This window comes from Alosa sapidissima, chromosome 9 (genome assembly GCF_018492685.1).
Source record: "Alosa sapidissima isolate fAloSap1 chromosome 9, fAloSap1.pri, whole genome shotgun sequence".
In the NCBI taxonomy this organism is placed as follows: Eukaryota; Metazoa; Chordata; class Actinopteri; order Clupeiformes; family Clupeidae; genus Alosa; species Alosa sapidissima.
In genome coordinates this window covers 26,624,281-26,647,272 of record NC_055965.1, presented here as the reverse complement: position 1 = coordinate 26,647,272, position 22,992 = coordinate 26,624,281, and the positions used below count along the sequence as shown (strand labels likewise).

Here is a 22,992-nt window from a genome sequence, read left to right as displayed (position 1 = left end):
AATCAATGGGTGATCAGGGTGATCTGTACAGCAGTGTGTGTAGTAAAACGATTACAGAATTCCACCTTCGCATTTGACTGTCGCATTGCTCACCGTGTGAGGTGAATGACAACCTTCTGTGATCCCAAAACATCATGGTAATACACTGAAATCACTGTATATCACTTACAGCTGACAGAGGTCACATAAATGGCTAAAATTATTTCTGATCACAGACTGTGTAATAATAGGTGCTCAATAGTTATACTTACACATGATGTGGAGTCTGCAAGGTGGAGATGGGAGATCCTTATGGCCTCTAACAGCACAGGTGTAGTTGCCCTCATCTTCATATCTGACTGGGTGGAGCTGCAGCTGGTTGTTGATGATCTGCTTCTTCTCTACAGGACGTCCATCTTTACTCCAGACGAATGAAGGCCTGCTGTTCGGAGGACAGGTGTTGACGCAGGTGAGAGTGACGTGATCTCCCACCTTCACTTCTGCTCCTTTTCCAGATGAAACAATGTGCAGATCTAGGAGTATGGATATCGAAGTCACTTAAAATAATAAAAAAAAAAACATATTACTTTGTCTGTGCTAATTTGCAATTTAGAAGAGAAAACAGTCATTGATACCTGTGACATTTACCACAACTCCAGGTTTGCCTATCCATGTATGCTTCCTGGTGGTAATCCTACAGTAGTAATGATGTGTATCTGCTTTGGTTAGATTAGGTATGGACAAAGAACACTGACTTGTCTTATCTTCACAGTTCACCCTGACTCTTTTTTTATAGCCTGTTATCGTTGTCAAATCAACAGGATCATGAGAGTCTTGGTTTATCCAGAACACTTTTTCAACTGTAAGATCACTGGGGTAGGTGTAAGAGCAGGACATGGTGACTGATGATCCCTCCAGAGCACAGATGTGTGTAGAGCTGTATGTAACACCCCACTCTGCACACAAACATCCTGCAACACAAACCAGACACAGGAAGTGTGTTATAGAGAGGATGTATAGATCAGTGTTTCCCATATGTTGACTTATTTGTGGTGCCCCTTTGATTTTTTATGTTGTTCATCCTGCAACACAAACCAGACACAGGAAGTGTGTTAAACATGGAAATGGCATAAGACATAGGACGTGCATTAGGATGGATAGATCAATGTATCCCATACATTGACATATTTGTGGCGCCCTGAAAAATACTCAAACAAGTTGTGGGTTCAATTCCCGGCTTTCAGCAATTGAACCAGATATGTAGAACTAGGGCAGATGACAAAAGAACATTTTTCAGGATATATCAGATCTAAATTGAATCAGGGCATCAGCAAGCATAGAGCAAAGGCCCACATCAGCAAGCATAGAGCAAAGGCCCACATCAGCAAGCATAGAGCAAAGGCCCACATCAGCAAGCATAGAGCAAAGGCCCACATCAGCAAGCATAGAGCAAAGGCCCACATCAGCAAATGCACATGCAAATGCCCACATCAGCAAGCATAGAGCAAAGGCCCACATCAGCAAATGCACATGCAAATGCCCACATCAGCAAGCATAGAGCAAAGGCCCACATCAGCAAGCATAGAGCAAAGGCCCACATCAGCAAATGCATAGAGCAAAGGCCCACATCAGCAAGCATAGAGCAAAGGCCCACATCAGCAAGCATAGAGCAAATGCCCACATCAGCAAAGGCCCACATCATGCAAAGGCCCACATCAGCAAAGGCCCACATCAGCAAGCATAGAGCAAAGGCCCACATCAGCAAAGGCCCACATCAGCAAAGGCCCACATCAGCAAGCATAGAGCAAAGGCCCACATCAGCAAATGCCCACATCAGCAAAGGCCCACATCAGCAAGCATAGAGCAAAGGCCCACATCAGCAAGCATAGAGCAAAGGCCCACATCAGCAAGCATAGAGCAAAGGCCCACATCAGCAAAGGCCCACATCAGCAAAGGCCCACATCAGCAAAGGCCCACATCAGCAAGCATAGAGCAAAGGCCCACATCAGCAAATGCCCACATCAGCAAGCATAGAGCAAAGGCCCACATCATGCAAGCATAGAGCAAAGGCCCACATCAGCAAAGGCCCACATCAGCAAGCATAGAGCAAAGGCCCACATCAGCAAGCATAGAGCAAAGGCCCACATCAGCAAGCATAGAGCAAAGGCCCACATCAGCAAGCATAGAGCAAAGGCCCACATCAGCAAAGGCCCACATCAGCAAATGCACGTTACATGTATCCCGACGTCATCATCACATCATCACTACAGCAAGATTCTTTCTCTGACCCTTTCTGACTGATAATACAAATTGATAGTAAAGATAACCACACACACACACACACACACACACACACACACACAGAGAATAGGGTTGATTTTATAAAAAAAAATAAACAGGGGAAATATGTCTTCATCTACATCATTTATAACAAGCGTTTAAACCATAAAATTGCTGAGATGCTTTAATCACACGAATAACTGTATGTACATAACAGTATGTACATGCACTCAAACATGACATCTTTCTTTCTCTCCGCCACGTAAGATGGGCATTGGTCTACACTGGTTCCATCATTGATAGTAAACACACACACACACACACACACACACACACACACACACACACACACACACACACACACACACACACACACACACACACACAAACAAAGGCACACACACACAAACACACTTTTAAAAATAAATAAATAAATAAATAAATAAAAAAGGAAGTCTCTCTCTACGTCATTTACACCAAGCCTCAAAACCCAAAACTATAAAATGGACAATGCTGAGATGTTTTGATAATAAATAACTGTCTGTTTAATGTCAGATATTCAGTTTTGAAAGTATGTTGCTACTTACCAGGAATCATGATCAACAGGAGCAGAGAAAGACAATGTGATGTTTGTGTCATCTTCCAACCAGTTAGCTGTCAAATGCAAACATCTCATTACACAGTCAAGTTCATCCATAAAAGAAAAGTCAAGTCAATATTTATGGATTTGAGATAAATAGAAAATCACTAATAATTGCCAGTGTAGTTACCGTGTCTAGCTAGTGTTGAATGGTGTCCTGTCTTGTTAGGAAAAGTAGAACTCTAAACCAGCACTGAGCTCTTACCCCACAGTTAGCAGCACATGTGGTTTTAACAGTTAAATATACTGGAGCTGCAAAAGCGTCAGACTGCATGATGTCACGCTAGTGTACCGTCTTCCTCATTTCTCATTTCGGTCATGTTCCACATCACTGCAGTTACTGAGTTATTTATGGGAGTTATATATGGGAATTATAATATGGGAATTATATTTGGGAATTATATATGGGAATTATAATATGGGAATTATATATGGTAGTTACGTATGGGAATTATGTATGGGAGTTATGTATGGGAATTATATAATGGAGTTATACTATGTGGGACTTTGATATTTTCTATTTTGCATTTTGTTGGAGTGTTGCAGTAATGAAATCAGATCTTATCTATTGGTCATATCAGATGCAGACTTACAAATCTCACAGTTGTTTCTCAAGTGTGAGTTCCTGTAGATCAGCTTCATGTATAATTGTATAATCTATGTGACTTATAATATATGTATACAGTACATTTATATAATATTTTTAATGTTGTATACGGTAATACTTTGGATTGCAGCATTTTATTCAAATTTATTCAAGTTTCATGGTCAGATGCAGACTCACAAATGTCACAGTTGTTTCGAGTGGCTTTCCAACCACGACTGTGTGTCAGTATTCCGTCATAACAGCAATGCATGGTGGCCATTTCAGTAAGTAAATCCATTTAACTTATAGTATTTTCATAAAACAGAGCTCTCTGTGCTTCCTTCAAAGCCACCAGGAGGCAGCAACAGCAAATGGCTCCATCTACTGGTTAAGCAGTGACACTGAATTGCTGAAGAGAGACACTGTCATGCACTGTAGTATTACTGTATCACATTTTATTAGGGGTTAGAAAGTGTTTTTCATCATTTACCCTCGGCATTTAACCCATCTAAGATGATTTCTATTATATGCATTGTGTGCACACATGCATAGAATCACTAGGAGCACACTCACTCACAGAGTAGTGGGTAGCCCTTGATACGATATGGCAGCAACTCCTGTTGTCATTCCTGCACTAAGGACTGTTGTTGCCATAGTGACATCAGCAGCTCCTCCTTGTTCCTCTTTTGACCACAACCTCAAACCTCTCTTCTGCAGGGGTCACTCACGTTGCAAGAGAGTGTACTCAACATTCACTTCTGCAGGGATCACTCTCAATACTAGAGAGTGTCTACAAACCTGACTTTTGCACAGGACATTTACAACACTAGGGAGTGTCCACAAACCTTCTTTCTGCTGGGGTCATTGACAATACTAGAGAGTGCCCATAAAACCCAATTCTAGGAAAACTCCACCGTTTTTAAAATGGGTAAGGCTATTTGCACCCCTTGTACAATTAGCAATGTATGCTATTCGTACCCTGGTGCAATAAGAAGTGAATTCTATTCGTACCCCGGTGCACACAGCAATGTGTCCTATTAGTACCCCGTCTGGTACAAATATCAATGTATGCTATTCGTACCCCGGTGCACACAGCAATGTGTTCTATTAGTACCCCGTCTAGTACAAATATCAATGTATGCTATTCGTACCCCGGTGCACACAGCAATGTGTTCTATTAATACCCCATCTGGTACAAATATCAGTGTATACTATTTGCACCCCTGTGCATTTATTCTGGCATATTGATCACACAATGTAATAATATATATTTTTTTTTTTAAACAAGCAACATGTTTTTTTGTTGTCACGTAACAGGGTGTGAATAGACACTCTGAATAAGGTATGCTGTTTGCATCAATGTACAGTTAGAAGTGAATGCTATTTGTACCCTGGTGTTTATAGTACTGTATGCTATTTACACCCTGGTGCATAGCTAATTGTTGCAATCAAAACATCCGTTTGAGAACCGATTTCTTGTTCAAATTGCGCGCCTTCTCTCCAGAGACGTTGGTACACATGCACATTCACTCTGCCAAAATGCATCACACGGGAATCAAACCCCAGTCTCCCACATGCTAACCCTTGTCTGTGACCACAAGCAAATGGTGTTTGCAGGTAAACTTATAGTTTATAGGCCTGAACGTCATATTCACGAAATTTCTGTAAACTAACAAACTGACGGTTTTATGTGTTTACTGAACCAAGATTATGAAAATAAAACACAACTTTTCAAAACTTAATCTGAACAGATATTAGTGCCGAAACCTTTCAGAATTCTTCACTTTCTGCTGACAAAAAAACTAATATCCGACATGTTTTTTGTGCACGTGAGCAACGTCTTTTTGTTGTTATGTCACAGGGTGTGAATAGCTCAGCTGTGCGGCCAAGGCTATTCGTACCAGGGGTGTAAATAGACACTCCATTTTAAAATTGGGTTATTCACTGTCTCCCCTAGAATTAGATAAGTGAGCAATAACATGTTTGTCTTCATGCATGCATCCCGCTAGCTTAGCTTCGCATAGTGAATGCAATCTCCCATTGCCGGATAGCATGTTGTACGCTTGACACTAAGGCCTTCTGTTGCCATGGGAACATGCAGTGTGTTATGTTTCAGATCTGACCACTTTAACTTTAGAAAAAAAAGGTGAGAAAACATTTCTGACACATGCAGGGGCACTGTTGAGAGAATTGTGTGTGTGTGTGAGAGAGAGAAAGAAAGAGAGAGAGAGAGAAAGAGAGAGAGAGAGAGAGAGAGATCTAAATAACTGCATATGCATTGCATGCTGCATTAATGTGTGTGTGTGTGTGTGTGAGAGAGAGAGAGAGAGAGAGAGAGAGAGAGTGAGAGAATTAATTGCTGAAGAGAGACACTCAATGTCATGCACTGTAGTATTACTGTAGTCCATTTTATTAGTGGTGGTGAGATACAGTTAGATACCGTTTTTCCATCATTGAGTACACACTCACTAGGAGTGCACTCACTCACAGAGTAGTGGGTAGCCTTTGATACGGCGACCTGGGAGAAGTTGACTGTTTGCCATAGTGATGTCAGCAGCTCCTCCTTGTTCCTCTGTTGACCACAACCTCCAACCTCTCTTCTGCAGGGGACATTCGCATGTGTAACACATAACACAGGATATTGTGCTACATCAGGGTCAAATAAAAGCATGTGCAAGCTCTCAGTTAGTAACATTAAACAGCAAATGGCTTCTTCTATTGGTCAAGCAGTGGCACTGAATTGATTTGCATTGCATTGTATAGTAATGACATTGTACTGTTTTTAATTATGCACACAGGTGTTTTAGAAAGCAAAAAATAAACTAAACTGTGTTTTTTTTTTTTGTCATGGAGTGTGTTTAGTTTTAGAACTGACCACTTGAACTTAAGAAAAAAAAAGGTGAGAAAACATTTCTGACGGAAACACTGCTGAAAGGATAGTGTGTGTGTGTGTGTGTGTGTGTGAGTGCATAGGCGCCGATACCGTGGGTGCTCCGTCGCTCGAGCACCCACGGAAAATATCGAGCACCCATGTGTGCCAGCTTACAGTCCCGGCTAAATTTACATTAATTTAAAATCAAACATCGCAGTTGATGTTAAATTCAGCATCTCTCATAATGTGATTGGCTATGTTGCTGTCAGTCCCCTACTCCATATCCATATCCCACCTGAAGAATTAACGCAAGGCCTTGTCGGGTCCCGAATGTTTAAAAAGTATATAGCCCTGAATATCATTTTAAAAGTAGGCTGACAAAGCTTATTGTTTTGTGACACAGCTAAACACTGGTACCTCATAGAACTTCTTAAACATTATTAATGTGATGAGGTGGTCGCAACTCGCAAAAGTAAAGCAGACAGAAAGAACTCACACAAATCTAGCCTACAACACGCAGACAGCTTCATGCGCAGGGGAGAGAGCTCGTGCACAGGTGTTTTATGGTATCTAGCTAATTCACTGAAGAAAGACTTGATTATGGATAGAAAGAACATTCTGAAAAGGAAAGGAGTAGCCTAAGGCAATGAGGAGCAATGCTATAGTGGAATACTCATGTTGCTGTATCAGCAGATGAGAAGGACCTGAGAGTGCCACTGACGACGTGACTGCCTCATAGGCTCACAGGTTGGTGAAGGAGAAAGCTACATCTACTGTAGCTTGTAGCCACCATTCATAGGCCTAAGAATATCCCTGGCAGACCTTTACAAAAATACGATACCATACACGCCTTTTACACCAGTGTAGGATAGGCTATGGCAAAGTTTGAGAACCACTGCCTCCACTTACTGTCGGCTAATGCGCGCTTCTGGATGGATAGGCTATCTCGTCTTTTTAACGGCGTGATGTCAACACAAAATATAATTTCTGTTTATAAAAACAAAGCAAAGTGTTTTTCCTTTTAGTTTGGGTTAACGCAATTCACCTTCTGAGTTACATAAACTGTTCAGGAGTCAAACGACAGATCATGCGTGATATAGGCGTAGTGTAGGTGACTGAAAGTGCACAAAAATTGTGCCTTTGCTTAACAGCATTTAAGAAATGTCCTCGGGGGTGACGCCCATGGACTCCTGCAAACTGTATTGGCGTTTTGTGTCGGCCGCTGTTGATTTCCTAAAGTGTTGAAGTGCATAGGCCTACATTACTTCTCAAAAACCGTATGGCACCAACACACATGGGCATTGGTATCGGGCATAAATCGGCGCCTATGTGTATGTGTGTGTGAGAGAGAGAGAGAGAGAAAGAGAGAGAGAGAAAGAGAGAGAGAGATCTAAATTGCATTATGCATTGCATGCTGCATTAATGTTTAATGATTGTGTGTTCAGGGTAACTATACAGTCATGTACAAATCCTAAAGCTGTCGTGGCAACTGTCAATGCAACAGTGTGTACTTCACAGTGGGCTCCATGTGGCATATGGGAAATGCTTTAACAACATATTGCATATGGGAAATGCTATAACAACATGTTGCATATGGGAAATTCTATAACAACATGTTGCATATGGGAAATGCTATAACAACATGTTGCATATGGGAATGTTGCATATGGGAAATGCTATAACAACATGTTGCATATGGGAATGTTGCATATGGGAAATGCTATAACAACATGTTGCATATGGGAAATTCTTTAACAACATGTTGCATATGGGAAATGCTTAGACAACATGTTGCATATGGGAAATGCTATAACACCATGTTTCATATGGGAAATGCTTTAACAACATGTTGCATATGGGAAATGCTATAACAACATGTTGCATATGGGAAATGCTTAGACAACATGTTGCATATGGGAAATGCTTAGACAACATGTTGCATATGGGAAATGCTATAACAACATGTTGCATATGGGAAATTCTTTAACAACATGTTGCACATGGGAAATGCTATAACAACATGTTGCATATGGGAAATGCTTTAACAACATGTTGCATATGGCAAATGCTTAAACAACATGTTGCATATGGGAAATGCTTAAACAACATGTTGCATATGGGAAATGCTATAACACCATGTTGCATATGGGAAATGCTATAACAACATGTTGCATATGGGAAATGCTTAAACAACATGTTGCATATGGGAAATGCTATAACAACATGTTGCATATAGGAAATGTGATAAACTAAGAGACTAGGAGTAATAAACTACATGCATACAGGTTGAGTAATTAAGCCAAATAATGTATTGCATCCCCACAACTGTGCTCATAGCTAATTCCACTTCACTTTACATTCCTCACACTCCATACCTGTCTGACGTTGTCATACTCAAATTCTAGTCAGAATATGAGTCTAATACTGATCCATTGGGACGTAATTATGGGGCGTGTTTCAACCGATACAGGGGGGGAATGCCTCTGCACTCAATTGGATAGACCTAACCAATCAGAGCAACAAAATAGCTTACCGTGAGGTGTAGGAAGAAAACACACAAACCATCCTTCTTCTCCTATATCCCATTCTGTTTTTAAAAATAATTCTGTTGAACAGTGATATGCTACAAACATGTTAAACAGCTGTCGCAAATCCCTAGAACAGGTGGTCAATCAGAGATTTCAAACGAACGAGGGAACATGTCGCAATGCAACAGCACTGTTTTCCCTTGATGAAAGTGAAACCACCAGTTTTCCCACATCTCAACTTTGGCCAAAGTTTTCAGAAATAGTCGTTTTCAGTGATACAACCTCATTAAATAATATGAATTTTCCATATGGGGTCTTAAAAGCCATGTATCCTTCTAGCCACAGCGTTTTTGTTTTAAACATAAGCCTAATCTAAGCGTGCTCAGATGACGTGATAGACCAGGCGCTGTTGCTTACCTGTCCATCATCATAATGCCTGATTTGATTGGTCCGCCCGATTTAGGGCGAGCATACTTCCACCACAATGGAGCAATGCCAGACCGAACTTCCCGTGGGGCGGGACTAAGTTCCGAATGGCACCCAGGCTACCTGTCAACATTTAGCTTTTCAAAAACGGGAGATTTTTTTTCGGGGGGGGTCAGTGTTTATACCGGATCTGTGTTTGCATATTTAATACGTTTCATACACGTGTTTCAACACTGCATTTCGGTCGTTGCTTTTACCTTACCATTACCTTACGCATGCCAGTTATGTATCCACCAGCTGCCTGCAGTCTACTTCCAAAACTCCAAAGCTGCTTGCTGTCAGATTTGGTTCCGAGGGAACAAGTTCAGTATATCAACAACACTCAATAACAGTTTATGTGATGTGTTAATCAATTAAATTCCCAACAATTTCACAACAGCTAGTTCTGGAGTAGGCCATTCAACTAGCCCGCTTGCTTACGACAAGACTCAGGCTGCGCAGTTGGCACCAGCCAACTTCCTTATTTGGGTTTTGGGTTGCCTTTAGCCTATGACAAAACGGTTGAAATTGAAACTAAGTGTTTGTGTATGTGTAGGGTGTATTTCATACACAATCTGGCAACCTGAATGGATCAATGATTTTAAAATGAAGTTTGATGGCCATGCAAATTACGGGAGTTTTCCCGGGAGAAATAACAAAACGGGAGGGTGCTGCAGATGACCTTGAAATACGGGAGAAACCCGGGAAAAACGGGAATGTTAACAGGTATGTCACACTCTCTTCTGGACAGTGTGTAGATCACAGAGGGCTCACCCTCTGGTTGGTCAGGGTAACTGCAGGAAGACAGAGAGATGTGCACAGCAGATAACTTGCATGAGACAAAAGCATTAGTGACTGCTGACATTTTACACTAAAATATTACTGGAGGGAGCAGCACAGGCGGGACAACATCTCTGGACGTCTGGACGTTTGCTACAATGCTGAACATCCTCATGATCCTGGAAGGATATGAAATCTCAGTGTCAAATCACTTGAGAGGAACATGATAGGGACCATACAGTTCAGAAACATGGGGTCTGATGATCAATATGCAAATAAATACATAAATGAACATTTTAAATACCACTTTTCTCGATCTCCTCACCTCAACAAGTAAACAAAACCCACAACTCCACAGGCACTCCAACAAGAGCAGCTGTCTGGATAGTATAGCTGACTGCTATAGTCAGGAGGAGAAGGGGAAAGAGATAAAAGAGTTTTAGATGGTGCATCATTATCCCCTCCTTTACAGTAACTTGAAGTGGCCATGTAGTAGAGCACCACAGCAAACAACTCCATCTACTGGTCAACAGTGGCACTAGTTGAGTAGTGTTGAAACAATAATGATCATGACATTGCATGCCATACAGCACTTTAATTTGTTAGATGGTGAATTATTGGATATCGTCAGTTGTCAACTTCTGCTGGGTCAAATGATATGATCAAGGCAATGACTACACTGTAGTGATTTCATTGACACCGGTAGTGCTGAGTTCTTTGGTGTGTTTTGAATTACTTATGATATTAGTCATTTGAGACAAACGTGTCTGGTAGTGTCGTGGAAAATTAACCACTTCCTCGAACCTCCAATCTCAATAAGCACTCTGATGTGAAAGGACCCGAAGAAGAACACCAAGACGAGAGATGTTGAAGACTGTTGATTCTTTATTTGCCGTCTTGCAGTGAAGATACAATTCTAACAGCGTCAGGACTGGACCGTCAGGCAAGAGAGCGATGGGTAACAGCTGCTTCCCCGATGAGATCTGATCTGAATGTGCCTGCGCTCTACCTTTTATGCTTCTAGGGGCCTGGGAGATGTCTCTTTCTCCTAAGAACCCAGGCCCCTTTTTAGCCAATCAGAACGTTTCTCGAACTTGGGATATTGGTGGAAATCCCTCCTCATTTAGACATTAAAAATATGTATTGGCCAGGTTCTACAGTATGTGTAATTACTAGTTGCTAGGTAGGGCCTGTATTCATTTTGGCTCTGTGAAGAACTGTCACCTAATTTTACTTCTTCTTTTTACCTGCCTTGACATTTCAATCTTATGACTTCCAGACAGTCCAGTCTTATGACTTAGTCTCATAATCTTCAGCAAATGTTGCATGACATTGCACAAACAGTATTACATCAATTTTCTGGTAAATCAATCAGCATACGCACACATGTATATGATCAAATAAAATCACCACAGTAGCAAACATTAATGTCAACATCAACAAACACTACATCATCCAGCATTACTTACATCCCATTTAGAACTAAACAAATCGAATAAACAACATGTCCACACATTGAGATGCCATCTCATCCATTCCCCACTATAGCATCCTGTGAGCTCACATATATCATTGACAGTATTTTTGTCTGTTGTTTGAGGTTGCACCATTTTCCCTTTCAACATAAGGCCCAAAGAATATAATTGAGTCTGTACACAGTCTGTAGGCCTACACATAGATGTACAGGATTTTTTTCCCTTTTGTTCAGGATTTTATATCAAATACCACAATGTTTTACTGAGCTGAGGGGTATTTCACAAAGGCAGAATTAAGACATCCAAGATAAGTGATAAAGCGAGGTTTGACATAGCGTTGTCTGGTCATCCTAGCTAAACTCGTTTCACTAACGGCAATCCAAGATGAGTAGGAGCAACTAAGCCAGGTGTAAGTAATTCAGGATGTGTGCGCGTTCTCGTTTCTGCTACAAAATGCCCACGGTTGGAATAAAAAAGACTCGGAAAATTCACACATTCACACAAAGTGAACAACCGCTTTTGATATAGACTAACAATGAAGTAAAGTTGTCCTTTTTGGAATGGGGAATCATGGCTATTTCTGTAAAACAGCGGGAGTAGGCGTGGTCGACCAACTGAATGCAAATTTACGTACAGTATGCACCCACGTGTGAGTGCTTTCTTGTCTCGGCACGCAACGTCATTAAGAAAGCGCTTGCCACTGCAAAGATGCACATAGTGTGATATACCTTAATATTATAGTTGAAAATACCTCCGAGAACTTGCCCCTCCACTTCCAATCAACTACAGTATGCTATTCATCAAACGTCTATCAATAAAATAAGCAAACAAAGAGTACCTAGGCCTATGTTAATAATTATAAGGCTATCACAATTAAATTATAATAACTATATGGCAGTAGGCCAAAGTGAGAGATTTAAATGTAATGCTGGCTACTAGGCTACAGGGGGAGTGTAGGAGAATAGGCCTAGGAGTGGATATGCATGCCCAATATCCATACCCCATCTTCCTCCTTTTTGGAACAGTTGGCTATATAATGTATTTTCACTGTAGGCCTATTAGGACACATTATCTATGTATCTATCTAATTTTAATTATGGTAGCCATAGTACATGTGAGATTACAACAATAATAATGAATGTAATAATACAAACTGAAATGACTAATGAGTAAATGAATGACTAATGAGTAAATGAATGAATGCCTTTATGTTATTACATTGGGAAAGAAGTAGGCCTAAATCTGCTAGTGCTAATCTGCTTGTTTTTAGACTCTGTAGGTGGCTAACTGTTTCCAATTGTCCTGTTCTGTTTACGGGTACACCAAAACTGAAAAACACGTAGCTTATCAACAAACAAAGAAAAGTGAGATTGCTTTAGGATGATAGATGCTTTACTTTTCCAAAAGATGTTGACACATTAAAGGAAATGACATAGTATTCATTGTGATCCTTCTTTATAATTTGCCGCTGCTGCTGGTGGTGTTTGTGGTGCTGATGGTGTTTGTGCTGCTCCTGCCACTGACACAGCTGCAGCTGGTACTGCTACTGTTGCTGGTGGTGCCTCAACAAACTGCTGCACATTCTCTGACTAAGGGAAAAGAGCATCATTATTAGATATGTATGTACAAATGTATTTAAACACAATGGTTGCACTTGAAATCATTCATCCTTCTTTTTTTAAAGGAGAATTCCGGTGTGATATTGACCTAAAGTGTGTTGAAACATGATACCGAGTGTGAACGTATGTCTCATAGCCCATCTTGGCTTGTCCCCTGCACTCCAAAATCTGGTGCTAGTTAGCCGATGCTACCAACAGCTTTTTCAATGGTGGTGCTTCGGCATCGGGCTAGCCATGCAAATAAATCACTGTTTTACACCATTTACGAGGCTCAATGTATCTCCACACTTCATTGGTAGACTTCCGAGGGCCCTGACATTTAAAACGAGACATTGAGAACTTTGAAAAAGCACTGGTAGTTTACTTACAAGACGATTTATACAGACAGTATCTTCACGAAGTTTAGCGTTTGCAGCCATCTTGAATTTAGTCACGATAAGTCGAGCGACAAGTAAGAATGAACAGGTATGATAAGGGATCAGATTCCAAAAATAATTCTGTGGAAATGCATGGATTCCAGTTTCTTAGGCGATTGCTCTAAGACTACAGGGGAAGCGCAGCCTCCTCTAAAATTGATTGGAGGAACCGTCATAGAGGCTGGACACCGTTAGGTAGCGTGCTATGTAACGGTGTAGGCTACATTATGCCATGTCTGCCATGCCAACTCTAACTCTAGCCTACTGTTTGGCCTATTCTGGGTTTTGGGATAATTTTTGCCCTCAAAGAACAATATAGCACCTTAATAATATTAATTTAATAATTGACCATTTTTATCAGAGCTTCCCCTGTTCCAAAGAGCAGCAATCGCCGCAATCGAAAAGCAACTGATCTAATCATTGAAATGTTGTTGAAAAAGTTGACCACAGAACTTTCATTCTGAAATAAAATGAGCATGATGACTGATGAAATAAATTCTTATGATGTAGTTTAAATAAACCACTGTTGTCATACAGTTAACAGGCCTGCATTGTAGCACATAAATTCAATATCAAGTGTTTCCCCTATATGTGTGTCTATCTATTTAGCCAACAGCAGAAAATAACAGAATATCCAAACGTTTTCAGTAGGCTAACCTACCATTGTTGCAGAAATCACGTATAAGAAGGTCTCCCTTCGATTTCTGTTTATTTTCGCATATTCCAACATAAGGAAGCAGCATGAGACTCCCGTCATAATCGTCATGAGGACATTCCTTCCAAATGGCCCTATCACGTCTTTGAACTGACGTCATGAGGGCGTGTTTAAGCTCGTGCAGCTCGTGGAAGGCAACTGCAAGATCTGTCTGCAGGCTAAGACTCCCGCGATATTTTAAGGTCATGTGACATGGTGTCACTGTGGTAAGTCCCTCCCCGGCTGACAGAAGTCGGACAGAATTTCTAACCAGCAAGCATTGCGTCCATCCCAATATGCATTGTGTTCAACCCAGCATGCATCACATCAAGTCAGATCTGCACAGATCTGCCTCAAGTCGAACATGCCTATTGATCCACAATGGGCGTGAAAAGACTCGCTAAAAGACTGAAAGGCATTACATGACACGCTAAATTGCTTTAAAAATGGCATGCTATTTTACGCCATCTCGTGAGATCACGTTGTTCTGTCATGTTCCACATCACTGCAGTTACTGAGAGTTATGTATGGGAGTTATGTACGGGAATTATATGAATTACTATGTGAGACTTTTATTTTGCATTTTGTTGGAGTGTTGCAGTAATGAAATCAGATCTTATTTAATGGTCACATCAGATGCAGACTTACAAATCTCACAGTTGTTTCTCAAGTGTAAGTTCCTGTAGTTCTATCAGAAAGACTCAGGGAGGTACAATGAAAGTTAACACATGTTTTAATCCATCCAGGATACAAAATACATCTGTAACAGACGGCAGGTGGCGGAGCCTACCCACAAAGAATAAGAAATAAAGATACCCACCAGAAATGTTTAGATGGTCATCCTCTCTGAAATAGAGCATAACAATATTAAACAGTGCATGTTGTAACCCAGGAGATGAATCAGAGAAAGCAAGACAGAGTATCCGATGACATAAAGTATGTAAATATGAAGTAGTGATCATTTAAGTCTTCCTGACAGAACTTAACACTGACGCTTTCATATCAACTTCATGTATAATTGTATAATCTATGTGACTTATATTGAAATTCACTAAGTGCAGATTATGTTGGCTCATCAACATGAAACATCAACAAGTGTTTACACATAATATAGACTAGGCCCACTCTATCAAAGCATATTTATAATGTAACAACAATGAAACGATGATACATGGACTAATATGCAGGAATACAAATTCATCACTCCATAAGCTTAACATATGATGGCATTCTCTTCATTGTGTTTGTTCATGCCTGACGTCATGCCTCACACTCTTATCTGCACACTGCTGTAGATCACAAAGGGCTCCCCCTCTGGTTGGTCAGGGTAACTGCAGGAAGACAGACAGACGAGCATATTAGACAAACAGTAAAAAAAAAACAGTAATTCTGTTTTCAAGCATTTAAAACAGAAACAGACACCTGTGCAAGATCTATGTTTCTCAACCTGACTCATTGAAACTGGCCCTCGATCCACCAGTGTAATTGGTTTATGTAATTATTTTAGTCCCTCTCTTTCCACTTCAAGCTGCCGTGCATCACCCAGGTGGGCGCTACATATGGGTGATGTTTGGTGAGGTTCCTACTTCACTGTAAGGCACTTTGGGTGCATACATGCAAGTTGTTGTTGATGTTGTTTCTATGTGAGTAAGTGTAGTACTGGGAATAGACCAGTCTCCCTAAATTAACCGTGAGTTGCAGGTCACAAACATTCGGTACAACTTAATTTTGTGAAAGCTACATCAAACTGTGTCAAGCAAAATAGTTTTGCCATCTCCTATGTGTCTAATACATATCAACAACATGTCAAGTTCTGATCTGTGACTATCAATTGATAGCATGCTAAGCTAATTTGTCATTTGTCTAAGCTAATTTGTTGTCGTGTCATGCCGGGGGCCATAGTGTTACAGTGTTGAATATGTTTTATTTATTATTAATAAATATTATTCTTATTATTATTCTAATTGAATAACTGTACATACATTATGGATTGTGTCATTTATAAAATAGAGAGCTATCAATACTACTGCTTCCCTTGCAACTGAGAACCAGTACACCACAGCAAACATCTTCATCTACTGGTCAAGCAGTGGTACTGCAGTTGTGAAGTAGCAAATCTCTACACTGCATAAAACTTGTTATTATGGAAGGTAAAGAGCTGTTTTTGATAGCAACTGTACAGTATTGTAATAACTTTCATTAAGGCTTGAAACTAAGGCATTTTGTGTCCATGAAGTTTGTGTGTGTGTTTGTGTATCAGTGTATCACTGTGTGTGTGTGTGTGTGTGTCTGTGTGTGGGGTGGGGGAGTGCGTGTGCATGTGTGTGTGTGTATCTCTTCATACACTTCATCACACTTAATCTAACCACTTCCAGAAAACTGTAATAATATTTCTCAGGCAAAGACTGAACCAAAATGCAAGGAGGGCAGGCAGTGTTTTTTATTTCCTTTACTGAAACAGACAAGCAGACACATCTTAGTACTGTAGATATTAAACATGAGCTTCTGTGGTGGTAAAAAAATATATATAAATATATAAAAATAAAAAGATTTGATTTACTGTTAACCACATTCTGTATCATATTATATTCTATAATATAAATTATAGATACATTTATATATATATCTTTATTGATTGGATTACATGTTATTTTTTGTTTTCTTGGACGTTAAGAGTGTGACATTAATTTGTTTATTATTTTATTTTTAAGTGGATTTCATACGATGACTCAGTACACATTATTTTTAATTAAAGAAACTTACATTTTGGATTGTGTCATTTAAAATTAAAGAGCTATTAGCACTGCTTCACTTGCAACTGAGAACCAGTACACCACAGCAAAATGCCTCCATCTACTGCACTGAAGTAGTGTAAAATCACTACAATGCATAAAACGTATTATTATATATAAATATCTTTATTTGATAGCAAATATAATATTGAATCCACATTAAAGCCTGAAACTGAGGCCTTCTGCGTCCATGAGAGCAAAGAGCTTAATCACCTGAGATCTGACTTAATCTGACTGCATCCACTTCAAGCAAACTGTGAAAAGAAGACTGAACCCAACCCAAAGATGACAGGCAGTGTTAAAAACATGAGCTTCTGTGGTTGTAAAAACATCAGAATAGAAAAAATTTAATTACAGTAAATTCACAAATTAATTTTGTGAAAGATTTGTTAAAGTTGTTTCAGGGTATTTAGAGTTTATCCTAGAGTCGTGGGATATTTATATTTTACCTTTCCATTGTAAATACCTCTCACGGCTTGAGCACTCCCCCCTGTTTCAGCTGAAATTTTAGACTTGATAAATGGATCGATTTGCTCAGCATTAACACAGCTCAGCTTACATAACACCAGTGTCTCTAGGGGACGCTTTTGTGACTAAATGACTAAGTGTACTCTGCCCCATCCGCGGCCCTGGCACAGTCCTGCATTGACATGTATTCTGCACCATCCGCGGTCCTGGCAGACGGGCTGCTGTCTCTGGGCACAGGGATCTTCCCACACGCAAGCGGAGCCATTCTTTGGTACAGTGACTCAGGCACCTCATAGACCTGAGGTGGAGCAGAAGGGACGGTGGAGGAGGAGGAGGAGGGTGAGGAGGTGGTGGTGATGGAGGAGGAGGTGGTGGTGATGGAGGAGGAGGTGGGTGAGGAGGTGGAGGATGAGGTGATGGTGATGGAGGAGGAGGTGGGTGAGGAGGTGGTGGAGGTGGAGGATGAGGTGATGGTGATGGAGGAGGAGATGGGTGAGGAGGTGGTGGTGATGGAGGAGGAGGTGGGTGAGGAGGTGGTGGTGGAGAATGAGGTGGTGGTGGAGGTGATGGTGATGGGATTCTGATGCTGTTGGATGACTGTTGGAACACTGTGGCCCATTTCCTTAAAGAGATGGACATGGCAAAGAAAGTGTTGGGGTATCATCAGTCATTTTTGTCATGGGGTTATACGATCGTATCATCAGATTTTGGAGATTGATTGGCAGCAATAAAAAAAAAATCAATCAATAACTTGTCAATGGCCACAACTGTCAGATGAGTTGGGCTGGCCTGCACATGGGAAGAACAGTAGTATAGATAGCACTAAGGAGATATCAGCTATGGGATACAAAGACTCCATTTCCCAAGAACCATTGCTAGGATGACGTACCACTGCAGAACCCCCTGTCTCTACGTAGATGTTGGAACTGGAGCAGCCACTTGTATACAAGAATACGGCATCTGTTGAAGATAGTAAAAATAATGTTTCATAGAATAAGGTTTATTTGAGTAATATCTATGTGGGCAATGTCTTGAGTTTAAGTGTGTGAGACAGCTCATGAGTCAGACACAAGTAGTGTGTGTGTGAGTGAGTGAGAGAGAGAGAGAGTGAGTGTGTGTGTGTGTGTGTAAGTGTGTGACAGGAGAGTGTGAGTGTGTGTGTGTGTGTGTGGGGGGGGGGGGGGGTAAAAGTGTGGTTGCACTTAGGTCGGTGTGCCCACCTGTAGTTTCTGTTCTTTTGTGTTTTGCTTTTCTGAAATAGATCAAAACTCCCAGCATGCTTAGCAGGACAACAATCACCACGGCAACACTACACACAACAGAAACTGGCAAGAGCCACACATAAGATTTTAAATAACATCATGATCTGAGTGATATCATAGGCCTACAAGTTATGTGTTTGTGATGAAGTTGACTTACTTGCATATTGTTGCTTACTTGCATATTGTTTTGGTGCTGCCATGGGGTATTTCTATACCAATCAGTTTGCACCACTGTAACTAAAGCCATACATAGACCTCTGAAGTTCGCCTACAAAAAAGCTGCCATCTTTGAGATCTGGTATCTTATGGGTTTTTTCTATGGGAAAATAACATGGGGTTTTTGGTGTTTTGCTCAACACACTTTTGACCACTGCCTTCGAGTCGGTACTGTGATCTTTGGTACGTTAAGATGGCAAACTTAGATTTGTGCTACCCCAGAGTTAACTTGCAATGCAACTTGCCATATGTAGTTACCTTTAATTAACACCCGGATCTCCTTATATGGGCAAAGATGGCAGCAATGGTTCCTTTTTTGTAGGCGAACTTCAGAGATCTTTTGTATAGTAGTATTAGTATATATACTCTTTTGATCCCGTGAGGGGAATTTGGTCTCTGCATTTATCCCAATTCATGAATTAGTGAAACACACTCGGCACACAGTGTACACACAGTGAGGTGAAGCACACACTAATCCCGGCGCAGTGAGCTGTCTGCAACAACAGTGGTGCTCGGGGAGCAGTGAGGGGTTAGGTGCCTTGCTCAAGGGCACTTCAGCCGTGCCTACTGGTTGGGGTTCGAACTGGCAACCCTCCGGTTACAAGTCCGAAGCGCTACGGCTGCCCACCACAGATATTGCGGATATGATTACTTGAAACTTTTTCTTACAGCAGCATCTGATTTGCCAAGTCATTCATTCAGCAACTGAGCTACAGTTGCTAAGATTTGCAATTAATCAACAATCAAATTAATCAATCAATCAACAAATCAATCATTCAACCATTCAATCAACCAATCAATCAGCATGATGATCAACCAAAGCAAATCAAAACTCTCAAACATGATCACCAAGACAAAAATCACTCCTGCAGTGATCATAAAGATCATCAAGTAATTCATCACTAAATCAATCAATCAGTCAGCATGCAAAAAATATATCTTATCTAGTGTTATAATCTTATATTAAGATAAACAATCTGGTTAGTATTGTTTTTTAGTAAAAATATACTTACTTTGAGCTCTCTCGTAGGATTATTTGACTTAAAATAAGTCAAAATCTTCTTAAATTAAGACATAAAATCAAGTAAATTTATCTGTCAGTGGAGTAAGTAATTTTTAGCCTGGCGGGCCATCCTATATCATTAAAATGTATAGTCTGGAATCGACCCATTCACCTCGCTTAATCCAAGGGGCGGGCAGAGAATTGTCTTTCACACTGCATAGGCATGCAATAGGCCAGTGCTACGACCAATCAGAACAAAGAGCAGGATGACGCCAACGCCGATTCAAACAACCGCTCTTCGTTCGCCATAGCCACCTTCCTTGTTGTTCACCGTCGCAGGACTGTCGTCATCCTGTTAAGCCCGCCTTAAGACTCTCTAACAAAATAGAGCGCTGTGATTGGATGGCGTCCACGGCGTCAGCCAATAGAAATCCCTATGGTTTGCTACTAGACGTACAGGCTGAGCAAATTAATTTGCCGCCGCTAGGGTGCGTCTAGATTTCTAGGCTAAGTAATTTTATCTTAAGATTGAAGATTTTTAAAAGACAATTTAAGGTAAATTTACTGACTCTTAATTTAAGAAGATTTTGGCTTATTTTAAGTCAAATAATCTTACATTAAAGCTCAAAGTAAGTATCTTTATACTGAAAACAATACTAACTACATTTTTTTAAATCTTAATATAAGATTATAACACTTGGTAAAATGTCACTTTTTGCCGTGTATGACACATATAACCCACGCATGTGTGAGTCAGCAAGTTACACTTACTGGTGTTCGTTGTCGTACCCGTTCTCACCAACGGTGCTACACTCGAGATGTTTTTACCTTTAGTGACGGCACAGGTTCCCCAAAAACAACTCTTATGAGTAATATTTCAACATAGAACCATCAGTCAACGCAATGCAATCAGAAGGTTGGAATAAAAACAGAAACATTACCAGGTGAGAATGTTAGTACAGTGGAGGCCCCTGTGATTATTGCGGGACTGAGAGTTGTCACAGGTGCTACAAAGAGGAATGAAATGGGTCAAAAACAGTTGATCCTAGATTAGATATCATACCCTCTATCCACTTCTCACTGACCTTAACATTAAATACATCTGATCCTAGATCAGATATCTCCTCTCACCGACCTTAATAATAAATACATCTGATCCTAGATCAGATAGCAACCCTCTATCCACCTCTCACCGACCTTAATACTAAATATGTCTGATCCTAGATCAGATAGCAACCCTCTATCCACCTCTCACCGACCTTAATACTAAATATGTCTGATCCTAGATCATACTCCTCTCACCTGGTCCAATGTCAATCCTGAGCTCTGTGTAGAGATCACTATTATACCAGGGAAACTGCACGGCACACCAGTACTTCCCAGAATCCTTAGCTGTCAGCCCAGTAATGGTGACGGTGAAGACTCTGGCTGTGGCATTATCGTGGAGAGAGAACCTGCCTGTTTTAGCCCAGACCTGGCTGACTGCGGTCTGCACTGGGATGTCTTTGTTGCCAGGTGGACAGTCGCCACGGCAGACGTACTTCTGGCGGTGTTCGCAGCCTGGTGGGTATGGACACTCAATCACAGCCTTCCCTCCAATGTGACCTTTCACTGTATGCACTGACGATTCCATTTGGGCACCTTGTACACACACACACACCAAATAAATAAAAAAAACATCCTAATTGTGCAGTCTGAATAAATGAATGAAAAAAAAATCTTAACACATTCATGTCCCACACTAAAAGTGTCGTTGGTGTCTTTAGTATTTTATATGTTTTTTATTGTAATTTTGTATGTTTTTAGGACATATTCAGAGCTTATTTAAAGCTCATGTTATGAAGAAGTGAAAGAGGATCATGCAGCAAACACTCTGGATAACTTTAGAAAACAACATGGCAGTCAGCTCAGCTGTTGATCATGCAAGTTAACAGTTCCCTTTTACCATAACACATTTTCAAATACAACGTTCACAGCTAAATTACACTATACACAATATGGTGGAACTTACCAACGAGGAAAGCACAGGTGATGATTAACATGTTCTTCATGGCTATGAGTGTATTCCCTGGTTATATCATCAACATTGTCGGCTCCTGCCGTTGTCGTCTGCTCATGTCGTTCCCACACTCGTGAGTCGTGGCTTTGGCAACAGCTCTCCTCCTTCCTCCTCTGTCAAGCCACACTGTGACCACAAGCCTTACTTCTGCAGGGGCGAGTTGTTCTACTTGTAGCAGTGGTCAGTCAGGGTATTGAAGGCTAAAGCTCATCTTCCTCAAGAGAAAGAGTGTCCTCATTTGACTGAAGATGGATGGTGTGTGTGTGTGTGTGTGTGTGTTTGTGTCAAGTCAAGTCAAGTCAAGTTTATTTATATAGCGCATTTCATACACAGAGGTCATTCAATGTGCTTTTGTGCGAGCGTGTTTGTATGTAATGTGCTTGTGTGCGAGCGTGTCCTTGTATGTAATTCCAATTTTCTACAGTTGTTTGCCTCCCATGAATGCATTTGAATTTGGATGTTCTTCATTTTATGGTTTTAGGTCAATTGACAGTCAAATTAGCCATGGTCAATATCCCTATAGCCTATGATGATACGGCTAAATAGTCTGCTGTGTCAGCCCCATAAAACAAGAAAATAAACTTAGTTCACAAACTTTCACTTTCAGCCATACATGCACATCAACTTCAAAATGAAATCACCAGCGCATATTAGATGCACAATACAAAGGCAAAAAACTGAATCAAACACACACTGCAGTGCAGTGTTGTTTATAGCCTAACTAGGCTTTAGTGAGGCTAAAGTGAGAATGAGCTATTTTTTTATTATTATTATTATAGTATCACAATAGGGTATTACAAATATATATATATTTAATTTGTTTTCTTCCTTATGTGTAAGTATTACGCAAGAACGCAA

The 22,992-nt window shown here is 40.6% G+C and overlaps 2 protein-coding genes across 3 annotated transcripts in view; both read right to left on the bottom strand.

Annotated features, from left to right (window-relative positions):
* LOC121719431 (B-cell receptor CD22-like) overlaps window positions 1-2,913 on the bottom strand; it is a 28,950-nt gene extending 26,037 nt beyond the window's left edge. Inside the window, exon 1 of the mRNA XM_042105061.1 lies at window positions 2,847-2,913. Coding sequence (XP_041960995.1) covers window positions 2,847-2,898 — 52 coding nt within the window. The 5' untranslated portion in view covers window positions 2,899-2,913. The remainder of the gene's footprint in view (window positions 1-2,846) is intronic.
* A 14,807-nt stretch (window positions 2,914-17,720) lies between these two features.
* On the bottom strand, window positions 17,721-22,257 carry LOC121719552 (CMRF35-like molecule 5). Of its 2 annotated transcripts, XM_042105289.1 has the most exons (8): window positions 22,087-22,257; window positions 21,378-21,716; window positions 21,017-21,082; window positions 20,847-20,903; window positions 18,815-18,919; window positions 18,484-18,554; window positions 18,170-18,216; window positions 17,721-17,971 (listed from the first exon to the last, which is right to left on the bottom strand). In XM_042105289.1, exons 1-8 carry the CDS (start codon window positions 22,124-22,126, stop codon window positions 17,728-17,730), a joined length of 969 nt encoding a protein of 322 aa, XP_041961223.1. In that variant the 5' UTR covers window positions 22,127-22,257; the 3' UTR covers window positions 17,721-17,727. The 2 variants fall into 2 exon arrangements, with proteins under 2 accessions (XP_041961223.1, XP_041961224.1); XM_042105290.1 differs by lacking the exon at window positions 20,847-20,903 and having other exon boundaries at window positions 22,087-22,256.
* Between the last annotated feature and the right edge of the window lie 735 nt (window positions 22,258-22,992).